An 11,421-nucleotide genomic window follows, 5' to 3' on the forward strand; every position below is an offset into this window, starting at 1 on the left:
AGTTCTGTTCTTATGATTAACACCTCGTCAGTCCAGACCTGAAAATCTTCACAATCAAAAACAGTTTAAAATGGATTAAGAGTGCTCAAAAATACCAAATCTCTTTTGTAGAGCTTAATAACTGTTTAGGTTTTATTTATTTTTTCACAAGGGCGAACAAAAGATTGACATCTGAAAAAAATGTAAACATATTTTGCATTCACACTATCATTTTACAGACAAAACACACTATTCTCACCCAAAAAAAGGTGAAACGAAAGTTTAATTGCATATTCATGCCCATCCACTCTCCTATAGTATCCCTGAGCTCTTCAAATTAAGACTGGTCAGTTGGTCTGATCCATGCAGCCGGTACCCACTGCGGTTCATCCTGAGCTCTCCTCACTGTGGTCAGCAGCTGCACACAAGCAGCCTGCAGGCCATCGTTTACTATCACATGATCAAAGTATTGACAGTAATGCTGTTCCATATTGCGTCCTGCATCTTCTATCTCCTGAAAATCTTCATCCTGTCTCAAGAGAGAGAAAACACAGAGATTAATTAAGACACTAACCATAAATTGAAAGGTAAAAAAAAATTTGAGTGGACATAGGTAAAGATGCAAGCTCACCTTAAAAGGTCGGCTGGTACAGTAATTTGTGATGATATGTGAATTAATTCGTGTGCGTTTCATCTGCTCAACAGTAGGAGGCTTTATAAAGATTACATACGCCCTCAGTTCCGCAGTTCTCACTGACTCTAATGCCTGGAGATCAAGAACATAGAAAGCATCAGAACAAGTCAGGTGTAATTCAGAAGAGACGACAATTTTTCTTATTAAACAATTATTGTTTATAATAATAGCACTATTCTCTTCCAGGGTTATTATTGTTTATTAAAATTAAAATGATTGTAACATGTTTGTTTACTAAAAATAAAGCTGAAATCAAATAAAGTATAAATATTAGATGGAAAATTAGAAATGAACTGGGCAACTAAGTTGAAGCAATAAAATTGGAAATAAACTGGAAATAAAAACTAAAACTGAAATAAAAATGAATTAAACCAAAAAAGTATAATATTTACATATGTAACATAATGATAAGAAAATGATGAAAATGGCAAAAGCACACAGAAAAGTTAAATTTGTTCAGCTTTTGTTTTTAATTATTACTTACTTATTTCAGTAAGTTCCCATGGCAGGATTTCTTTTGTTCAGTTTACATTTTCATCTTCGTAATATTTTACACTTAATTTTAGCTTTATTTCAAATAATAAAAATGTTTTTAATAGTTTGATTTTTCGTTAACAATAACTAAAAATAGTATATAGATAGTATATCTATAACATATTGTAGACACCGTATATCCTGTACTTAATTCTTATTGCACTTCTGGCTAGATGCTAACTGCATTTCATTGCCTTGTACCTTACATATGCAATAACAATAAAGTTGAATCTAATCTAATCTATATTAATAACACTAAAATAATGATCTTCTCTTCAACAGATCTGAACACGAGTTAAGGGGTTGTTCCTAACCCAAAAATATTAATAATAAACCTTAGCAAGCGCCACTAATAACAACAGATGAATATATTTCTAAGAGAAACTCACATATGGCTCAATGTCAATCACACAGATCTTCCCACTCGCCAAAACATCTTTAACCGCATCCACACTAGTGCCATAAAGATGACCTCTCAACTCCCCAAACTCAATAAACCTGAGGAAGAAAGAGAAAAGGGTCACAGGCCTACTTAAGATTACAAAACAATAGAAAGATTACAGTCCAACCAAAAACATAGTAAATCTGGAAACATAATCTGTTTATGCACAGCTGAGTATATTTAGACCACCTGTGATTGCAGACCATGGTGTCAAACTGCTCTCGGCTGACAAAGTGATATTCTCTGCCAGATTCCTCATGGCATTTGGGTGGCCTTGTGGTATCTAAGGGAAAATGAGAATCATCTTCAACTCTCAAATTCAAACCATGCGTGTACACTTTTACATATGTACAGTTATATCACACAAAGTCATATTTGAAGAATGAATCTCACGGGGAACGGCTCCTTGGTAGACCTTGGGGTTGATCTCAATTAACCTCCTGCGTAGCTCATTTACCCCGACCCCAGAAGGACCTGACAGTTTCAGAACATACAGCTACTGTAAGTTGTACAAGATCTACAAGGTAATATGTGTATTTTGCTCACACTCACCCAGTAGAGCTATGAGGCGGTGTGGGTGCTCTGGATGGTGCTGGTACCGCACCACCTCCTCATAAAGGTTGGCCAGTGAACTGTAACAGCTTGTGGGACAGCGTAGGGTGCAGAACTGGGACGTTCCAAATGCCTGACCTCTCCGTTGGCGACAGAGACGCAGACTTCTTCGAAAACCAGCTGGCATGGACAGAATAAGGTGTACACAGAATAAAAGCACAATCATAAATGCAAAGAATAATATGATGTTATAGAACCAGAAAAGTTTATAAGTGGATAATGTTGTATTTATTTTTTTAATGTAATATAATCAAAGCATGTAATATGTAATCATGATTTTACAACCAAACTAACATTTAGCTAAACCAAAACCAACCAAAGTTGCCTTTATCTAGTCAGTGTTTGGATGCTGTGAACCATTTGTGACCATGGACCACAAAACCAGTCATAAGGGTACATTTTTCGAAATTGAGATTTATAATCATCTGAAAGCTGAATGAATAATCTTTCCATTGATGTATGGTTTGTTAGGATAGGACAATATTTGGCCAAGATACTACTATTTGAATATCTGGAATCTGAAGGTGCAAAAAAATCCAAATACTGAAAAAAATCATCTTTAAAGTTGTCCAAATGAATTCTTAGCAATGCATATTACTAATAACAAATTAAGTTTTAATATATTTATGGTAGGAAATGTACAAAATATCTTCATGGAACATTGATTTTTGGCATAAAAGAAAAATCAATAATTTTGACCCATACAATGTTTTTTTTTTTTGGCTATTGCTACAAATATACCCCAGCGACGGTTTTGTGCTCCAGGGTCATATATCTGAGAGTCACTCACACAGGTAAACCCCTTCAATATTGGTGCTGAATTCACTCTCCTCTGAAACACAACACAGGACACAGTTAATGCATCAATTAACAAACAGAATAATTATCAATGACCCAATGAAATAAAAATCAAATCAAATCAGCAACAGCAATTAATATGAAACTTTATGATTTCTACAGTAATGAGTTCTATACACTCACCATCCTTTAGCTCTTCTGATGAATCATCATGAAGGAAACAGGAACAGAAGTTATCAGAGGCAATTTATTTACATTTACAGCTGCACTCGAAAATCAGTAAACATACTTCATCTTTAATACCATAATATTTCTTAACAAATGTAGTTGTTTCTATAGTTCAGGTCAGGGGGAAGTTCTCTTGGTGGAAACATTGACCCTAAATCTGAATTCAGTAACGTTTCTCCTGATATATTCAGGACTTACCTACCAGATTCAAATGCCTCCTCATCTGCACATTAGGAAACAAAAACACATATGTATAAGTATAACAAGCATTATATAACTACAGTTTTAATACTCATTTCAATCAGACAAGAAAATACCTGCTTCTACACATTTTTCATCTATGGCAATCATGTCATCTTCTGTAAGAATGAAAAAGTGGGGGGGAAATTAAAGATATCAGAGACTAAGGTCTTTTACTCACTGCATGCACAAGCAGTGTTTGCACAAAAATATTAAGCAGCCCTACTTTTTTTTTTACATTGATGAGTCATGTGACACTGAAGACTGGTGTAACGATGCTGAAAATTCATCTTAGCATCATAAATCACATACAACAATCTAAATAAAAAAACACTTATTTTAAATTGTAATAATATTTTACAGTATATCTGTTACTTTTTACCGTATTTTGATACAATAAATAAACGCAGCCTTGATAAGCATAACAGACATTTTTCAAATACATTACTTCTTTCGAAATCAAATCTTACCAACTCCTATCGTTTGAACTGTAGTGTAGTAAATTAGCTGGGTTTAATGAATATATAAAGAGATGTGTATGTTCATGTTACTGTGTATGGAACTTGCATGAACCACAAAAGATATATTGGATGGCTAGATCACACCAATATTTTCCAGCCTATAATGCAACAGACTTTGCTGATAGATAGTTACAATGTTACAAACTATAATAATTATTTTTAAAAAGGGTATGTTTTTACGATATTTTCTGCACCCACACTCCAGCTAAACTTCTTGTAAGTCTATATCGGTGGGCAGTGTGAGCACTGTAACCTACAGTTCAGTGTATTTCTAGACTGGACTAAATGCTCACCTTCATCAACTGTGCTCACTGCAGGTTGGCATGAAAACAAAAGACAGCCAGTACAAAACAGTTGAACTAACATCATATCGAGTAAATGCAAATATAAAACAATAACAGCATATAATGTTTACTCACAGGTTTTGACACAAGTGTGAGGATGATAAGGCTGAGACCACCATGACTCTTTTTGCTTCCTACAAATGCGCACACAGTCACATTTGGGTTTTAAAATTGGGGCCGGCAGTGATTATCAGCATAATCTCACATCACATTCAATTCAGCTGCCAAATCTCATCACATCATCACACAGCCTATGCAGATGTGTAATTATTCTGTCACTGACCTTTAACCCCTGACTACTTAGAACTGACCTTTTCAGCAAGCTGGTGGACGGAATGAGGCCAGCGCAGGCAGAGATACTGGGTAGTTTTACAGCCTGCCACCAGAGAGTGTCTGACTGATCCACAATCTCCAGGATATCTCCCTTCCTGAACGCCATGCCGGCATCTGCGCAGGGAATGGAAGGGTCCACATGGGGATTGTAGTCCACCGTGGCACGCACATATAGCTTGTGAGGAGAGCAAAGCCATTAAAAACCTCAGTAGTATGCCAATGACATGATCTCACTGCATGTAATATATATTGCAAATAATTATTAAAGATAAAGATGTTAAGCTGATTTCAGTTCTGGAACAATAGTCACACTGCAAATTGAGGGTCAAAGCAAATGTGCTGCACATTTGGGGAAAATAATATAGTGTGTGTCATTGTTTTAATAGTTGGTTCTCCTGCTTTTTTGAAAACTCACAGTGAGCCAAATATACTGTTTAATTCAGGGAACTGGATGCACTTTTATTTTTTCAGACAGATCTAGACTAGTATATTGACTAAGATATAGTGCTGATGTTTGTCAGCTCACCATGGTTTGGTTGTTGACTGGCCTGTCAGTGATGGGAACCACCTTAAACATTATGGTTCCATGGGAGTGAGCCTATGGTAGGAAATTAAGACACAAAAATGAATGAATATTGTTGATTTATCATTATTTACTTGTTGATCACAGATTCCCCGTTAAATGAAATGGTAATAGTTGTTGTTTGGTACAACAGATCCTCGGTTTAGGATACCTTGCTGTACCTTGATAGTTGCTCTAGCACATTAATGGCAGATTAAGAAGAAGAGGGGGAAGAGAACCATGAAAGGACAAATTAAAAAAAGAGAGTGGATAAGGCATTAGCTGGACTGGTGGGAATATACGGTTCTTTTTTATAGAAGTTTTTTGTGGTACAGCAGATCCATGGTTTGGGATCCCTTGCCGTAGAAAAATTATGGCACTATTGTTTTCTGTAGAGGTACTTTACAGCACATACAGTATTGCAACAGTGACATTGGTATTGAACTGAATTCAATCGACACTGAACTGGCTAATGACATTGCTGCCTTTTGTAGAACTGCTTAGGTGAATTGAATTGGTTTCAATTGTTGACAAATAAAGCAGATCAATCTAAATCTATAAAGACAACTTGACTTGACGCTGGTGCCATGACACGGATGGGAATGAAGCACACAAGTGTAACAGAATACCATGCTGTGGACCAACATATTATATGAGATTATACTGTATATGTACTAACCAGAATTTTTATAATCTGTGCTGGTTCCAGTCCAAATACAGGATGGCCATTTACCTCCACCAGTCTGTCTCCAGCATGCAAGAGACCTTCAACAACAAGCACACAGACAAGAAACAGGACTCCATGAGACATGTAACACTAATATACAAAAATAGAGAGTAGGGATTCCGAAAAAAAGTACAGCCAGGCAACCCTCACCACTGCGGTCAGCCAGTCCTCCATGTATAACACGAGCAATGTATATTTCTCCTGTCACATCATCTCTCCTGATTGTTGCTCCCTATATGTTAGAAGAAAGCAGACATCAATCCAAAATATCTACAAGGCTTCATTCGATATGAATCAAGCATAAAATATGCATTGATCAAACATCTGATGGAAGCGGCATGCCAGGAACAATATTTAATGACAAACTGAACTGCAATGTTACATGAAAAAATCTAAAGAATAATCAAATACTGAAGAGAAATGATGATATGAGAATGAACAGTCATAGATATATTAAACCAATGAGAAGGACTAATTAAAAATAAAAAAAACACTCCAAATATCACAATGAACACACACATATTAGAGATCTGAATGACCTGCATGCTTGAGACAGCAAGAATATGAAAGGATGTTCATAACCGTGGAAACGTGGAAGTGGCCTTATTCCTTTTTCTTGTTTTTCTTGTTCTTCTGGCTAAAGAAACATCTAAATGTGCTGCTATTCACTTTGCGCTCTTGGGCAGGACTGGATGTCAAGGAGCCATTGGTCATCCGGTGTTGTACATCAACCTGTCTCCTTTGAGAAGATGGTGATGGATTTGTTTTGGCATTAAAAGATTTTCCCTTTGATAGCACTGGCTTCTCCAGCAAAGTTATTGCAGATGAAGAAGAAGAGGAAGAGGAGTCAGAAGGACAATGAGAAAAGCGAGAGGATGAGGCAATAGCTGGACTGTTGGGAACACTGAGCGATCTGCTACCCATCCGATTTACCACTCTACTTGCAGTCTCTGTGCCATGTGGTGATTCCGACGTTGTGTTGCTTGTGGATACTAGCTCCTGAAGCCTCTCTACTACATGCGTTAGCATCGTCAAAGCCTGAGAATTCTCCTGCATGCTCTCAGAGATGCGTTCGGTAGCTGTGGCAATCCTCTCACCAAGCAGGTGTACGTTGTCAGAACTGCGCTTCATGCAGCTGGTGGCCTGCTGCAATGTATTCTGCAATTCATTCAGACCTTCCTCTTTTGCCAGCCTTGTATGGGAGCATGTGATGGTCTCCCTTACCCGATGACAGTGCATTGGGCTTGGGGGAGCAGTACGGGTGTAAGGGGTGGTTCTAGAATGTTTTGGAGAAGGATTTGAAGCATGAAAGCAGGAAGATGATGAGGAAATCCATGGGGACGGTTGGGAAAATGTATGTAGCACAGAACTGCAATCACTCTCATCTCTACTGTCTGAATTGTCAATCAAATTGTTTCAGAGAAAGAATGAGAAATGAATGGTGAAATGGATGAAGACAAGAAGACAAAGAACACTAATTAGATAATGCTTTCAGCAGAGGCATATAAGTCGCAAATCTTGATGAATGTAATAATGGGAACCTCCAAATACAGAGTTTTGGTCCTTACCAGTCACAACAGAGCTACAGGCACAAGGAGTGGAGGAACTGAGGCTCTGTTTCCATAATGTTTTGTTCTGGGGGCAACTGCCAAAAGAGTTGCAGCAGTGTACAGTGCTGGGAGCAACAACGCTTGGTGACGCAGGAGTCTTGGTGGATGTGGGACCATCCAACACAGCATCTAAGCCTCCAGCCAGACGTCTCCCAGCTGAGAATAGTCCACATTGGGTTGCATGCCTTAAAGTGTCCCAGTGGCTTTGAAACTCTTTATCAGCTCCGGTCTATCCATGACAACACACAGCTCAGAGTTACCAAAAACACTTTTACTAGAACACTTGATCAGATCAGCTATTGGTGAACTTAAAAAAATAACAATTTAAAACATAGGAGGAAAAACCTCATGTCTAAAACTCTTCCTAAGCAACAAAGTTTTTAACCATTCTTTAGAACTGAACCTTGTTGCTATGCTGATCTAAAAGACAGGCTTCAGTAATGTACATTGAAAGAGTCAAAAATAAATCACAGGTTAGTAAAAGCAAGCCCTAGATTTGCCTGCCACTCCTTTTACTGGTCATGCTCACCAGAGGTTGATTGTTTTTGACCAAGCAAACAATCCTCATGGCTTCCTCGTCTTCAGGCAGGTCTTTAGGCAGCGGTGGCAGATCTGGCTCATAGTCCCTCAAACTTACTGTGTCATGAGCCGAGAGAAGAGCCTGAAAAATACATGTGGTTTCTGGTATTTCTGTGGTCAACAACACATTCCAAACAACTAATTGAATACTGTAAGTGGTCAACTTTAAAAACTTCTAGTTAAAAGGCACAACAACAGTGTTTATCAGCATTTACTGGCCCATAATGTCTCCCCTGAAACACTACAAAAATGTCTGGCCTTAGACTTTAGAAAGGTTATTTAATGAAGAGGGTAATGGCTAAGAAAATGACCCTCAAAACACCATGTATTTATTGAAATAATGCTCACCTGTAGGTGGGGATGACTAAGGAGGGCATACAGTTCTCGAGCTTCATTTGAGGGGTTTTGGACTGCTAGCAAATCAGACAGAATCTAGAGAGCACAAAACAAGAGTTAAAAAAACTTAGGAAATGATAATGCATTGGTACACAAATTTGGAGAAAAGACCAAGACCTCTAAGACAGGGGTGGCAAATCTGTAATTTGAGAGATATTGTCTTGTAGTTTAGCTCCAATCCTAATCAATCACACCTGCTTCTAATTTTCAAGTCATCCTGAGACTTTGGTTAGATTAGATTGACAGTGGATCTTGAGGGTCGAAGCGACCCATCCCTTTTCTAAGACCTGGATTCAAACCAGACCAAGACCAAGGCCAACACTAGAGCTCATAAGCCCCAGATTCAGGCTAAAATCTAAACCCAAAGTCACAGAGCTAGAATGTCACATTCCTGTGGTGTCAAGAGGTTCTTAAATCCAAGACTCTGAATGGTATAATCTGCAATGCCTGCAAGACCTCAGACACACCAAGAGATCAAGCTTTAAAGGTCATATTTTGAACTCCAACAATGAGTTATGAACTGATACTACAAGGTATGAGTGGCACAAACAATGGCAAAAATTAAGGACAGTGAGAATGAAGCTGACCTGTAGAGAAAGTCCAGAGGAATAGGAAAGATATGGCCTAGCTGGACCCTTTAGGTGCCTCTGTAGACATTCATACACCTGCAGAGAAAAAACAGAAGATGAAACCTTACTGGAGGAGATGAACCCTGACTGTTAGTAGGTGTATGTAGGATGAACTCTACCTTTAGTAGGGACTGCAACCAGGGGGCATTGAGGAGACTGTACAACAGTTCAGCTCCATTTATATCTTTATTGACAGAGCTCCTTACTTCAGCAATCACATGAGCCAAGATCTGTGTCAGGCCTGAAACATGTAATGCAAGCTACTTCAGAACTCCCGTTGGTTATATGTGATGCTCACTGACTTCTTCGGCAGCTACAACAGTGATAATATAAGCATGCTGTTATATATCAGAGATAAACTAATTAAACCGACAGCTTCCAAAATTAGCTACATGCAGCATCATACCTTTGTCTCCCATCTCCAGTGGAGCTGACCCAGGATCAGTCTCCACGTCTGTTCTCATTGTCAATCGTGGGGTGTTTTGGGGTTCAGGAGTTGAAAAAACTATGCACTGACCCTCCTCATATACAGCTGCAGGAATAAGCATATGAATTCAATAATTGCTGATCAGTTGTGGCCTGCTATTTTTATGTTTTGTGCGGTTACATAATCTTCACTGGTGTGTATAAGATGTTCTAACAAGAGCCGTTTTACACAAAAGCACCATAAGCCTAAGTACCGTTGAACCATTGGAACTGATGATCTCTATGATCTACTTAGTCTTACGAGGCTTTTGGGAAGTGCATTCTAGAACTTTTTATAGTTGTGAATACAATTAATATTTCCAGGCTTACCCTACTTTAGTGGTTAATATATGAGACATTATGATTTGGATATGCAATTAAAACCTTTACCGACAAATAACACTGGTAGAGATCCTGGCTAGTAACCAAAAGCTTGAAGGTAAAAACTCCAAGGATCATTGGTCCATAGGGACTATCATTGTTCTTAGCGTATAATATGTTATTTTGGATAAACATGTGAATGACACATTTGCAAATTAAAGAAAACGAACTGGTTAAAGACTAAGGGCTGATAACCTAGAGGTCTTTGGTTAAATCCATAAATCCCAGAATGGAGGTGGTCCACAAATGCCCTTGTCACAATTTTGACCTTGAGCTAAACGATCTATGGTAATAACTGCATCCGGAGTGGCTTTGGATTTTAAAAATGCTACTTAACAATAAGCTACTTAACAATAACAGATGAAAGAGCATGTTTCAATATACATGATTTGTTATGAACACTGCAGGTAAATATTGGATATTGGAATACTGGAGAATACAGGTGAATACTGGATGTTAGTTTTCATATCTTTTGAACAAGAGAGGCACACCTAAATTACAGACTTTATGCCTAAATGGGTGTGATATAAAACACTTCACGTCATATTTAAAAAATTTCTTTCTGAGAGTTACTGTCCTTTTAAAAATGGTTTTACCTCAGTGTTTCTGAGTTTGAGTCCATTTACATAACCAAATCTGATTGATTGCAGGTCTAGAATTTACATGTAACAATGCTGAATCCAACTGGAGAATCCCAGGAACTCACACAAGGAAGGGTTCATAATTACTGTAAATAAACAGCATACTACATTTGTCGCACAGGGAGCTCCCTCGTAGATAAGTCTTGGAAGCAAGAACCACAAACCCACATCCAGACAGATACTTAAGTAGCAAATCCTGTTCACTCACCTCCCTCTTCCCTCAAGTTCCGTTTGTCTTCTCTGTTTAGATCCCAGTATAGAATTTAAAAACTGAAGAGCTTCTAAAGAGGGTTTGCATGATGATGGCCAGTTTTAAATTACTCAGATGTGATGGTATAAACACAGGAATCACACAAATAGTATTCCATAGCAGAGCACCGAAAAGTCCTCTTGGAAAACAGAAGTGTAATCCCTCTCTATCCTGCTTAATCCCTTGCAAGCAAATGAGTCAGCCGGGGAGAGAGAGTGTGTAGGAACGTGAAGGAGGAAATTAGGAAGGGAGGGATTGGAGAGTGAGTCAGGATGTGTCTGTGAGTGAATGTCCTTAAACATTCTTTCAAATATCATTCTATCACAAAACTCCTTTAGGCTTTCAGTTATTGATTCAACACATCACGTAATTACACACAACACATGAAATCAGTGATTCTCACTGATCACACTCACTCTGTGATTAAGATTTAATCATTCCTCACTGTAGAAGATA

General features: G+C 38.1%; 1 protein-coding gene across 3 annotated transcripts; it reads right to left on the reverse strand.

Annotated features, from left to right (window-relative positions):
* Positions 1 to 103: 103 nt before the first annotated feature.
* mpp4b (MAGUK p55 scaffold protein 4b) lies at positions 104 to 11,144 on the reverse strand. Of its 3 annotated transcripts, XM_059571570.1 has the most exons (22): positions 10,924 to 11,144; positions 9,635 to 9,760; positions 9,348 to 9,469; positions 9,187 to 9,264; positions 8,552 to 8,635; positions 8,154 to 8,285; positions 6,165 to 6,246; positions 5,967 to 6,052; positions 5,252 to 5,323; positions 4,704 to 4,900; positions 4,468 to 4,526; positions 4,342 to 4,359; positions 3,605 to 3,646; positions 3,490 to 3,510; positions 3,243 to 3,257; positions 3,052 to 3,093; positions 2,202 to 2,381; positions 2,043 to 2,123; positions 1,839 to 1,932; positions 1,597 to 1,705; positions 611 to 745; positions 104 to 508 (listed from the first exon to the last, which is right to left on the reverse strand). In XM_059571570.1, exons 2-22 carry the CDS (start codon positions 9,690 to 9,692, stop codon positions 317 to 319), a joined length of 1,899 nt encoding a protein of 632 aa, XP_059427553.1. In that variant the 5' UTR covers positions 9,693 to 9,760; positions 10,924 to 11,144; the 3' UTR covers positions 104 to 316. The 3 variants fall into 3 exon arrangements, 2 of the variants coding, with proteins under 2 accessions (XP_059427553.1, XP_059427554.1); XM_059571571.1 differs by lacking the exon at positions 3,605 to 3,646; XR_009438152.1 differs by lacking the exons at positions 104 to 508; positions 611 to 745; positions 1,597 to 1,705; ... (10 more) ...; positions 5,252 to 5,323; positions 5,967 to 6,052 and adding exons at positions 6,554 to 7,408; positions 7,583 to 7,853 and having other exon boundaries at positions 6,167 to 6,246.
* Positions 11,145 to 11,421: the final 277 nt, after the last annotated feature.

Source organism: Carassius carassius, chromosome 17 (assembly GCF_963082965.1).
Source record: "Carassius carassius chromosome 17, fCarCar2.1, whole genome shotgun sequence".
NCBI lineage: Eukaryota > Metazoa > Chordata > Actinopteri > Cypriniformes > Cyprinidae > Carassius > Carassius carassius.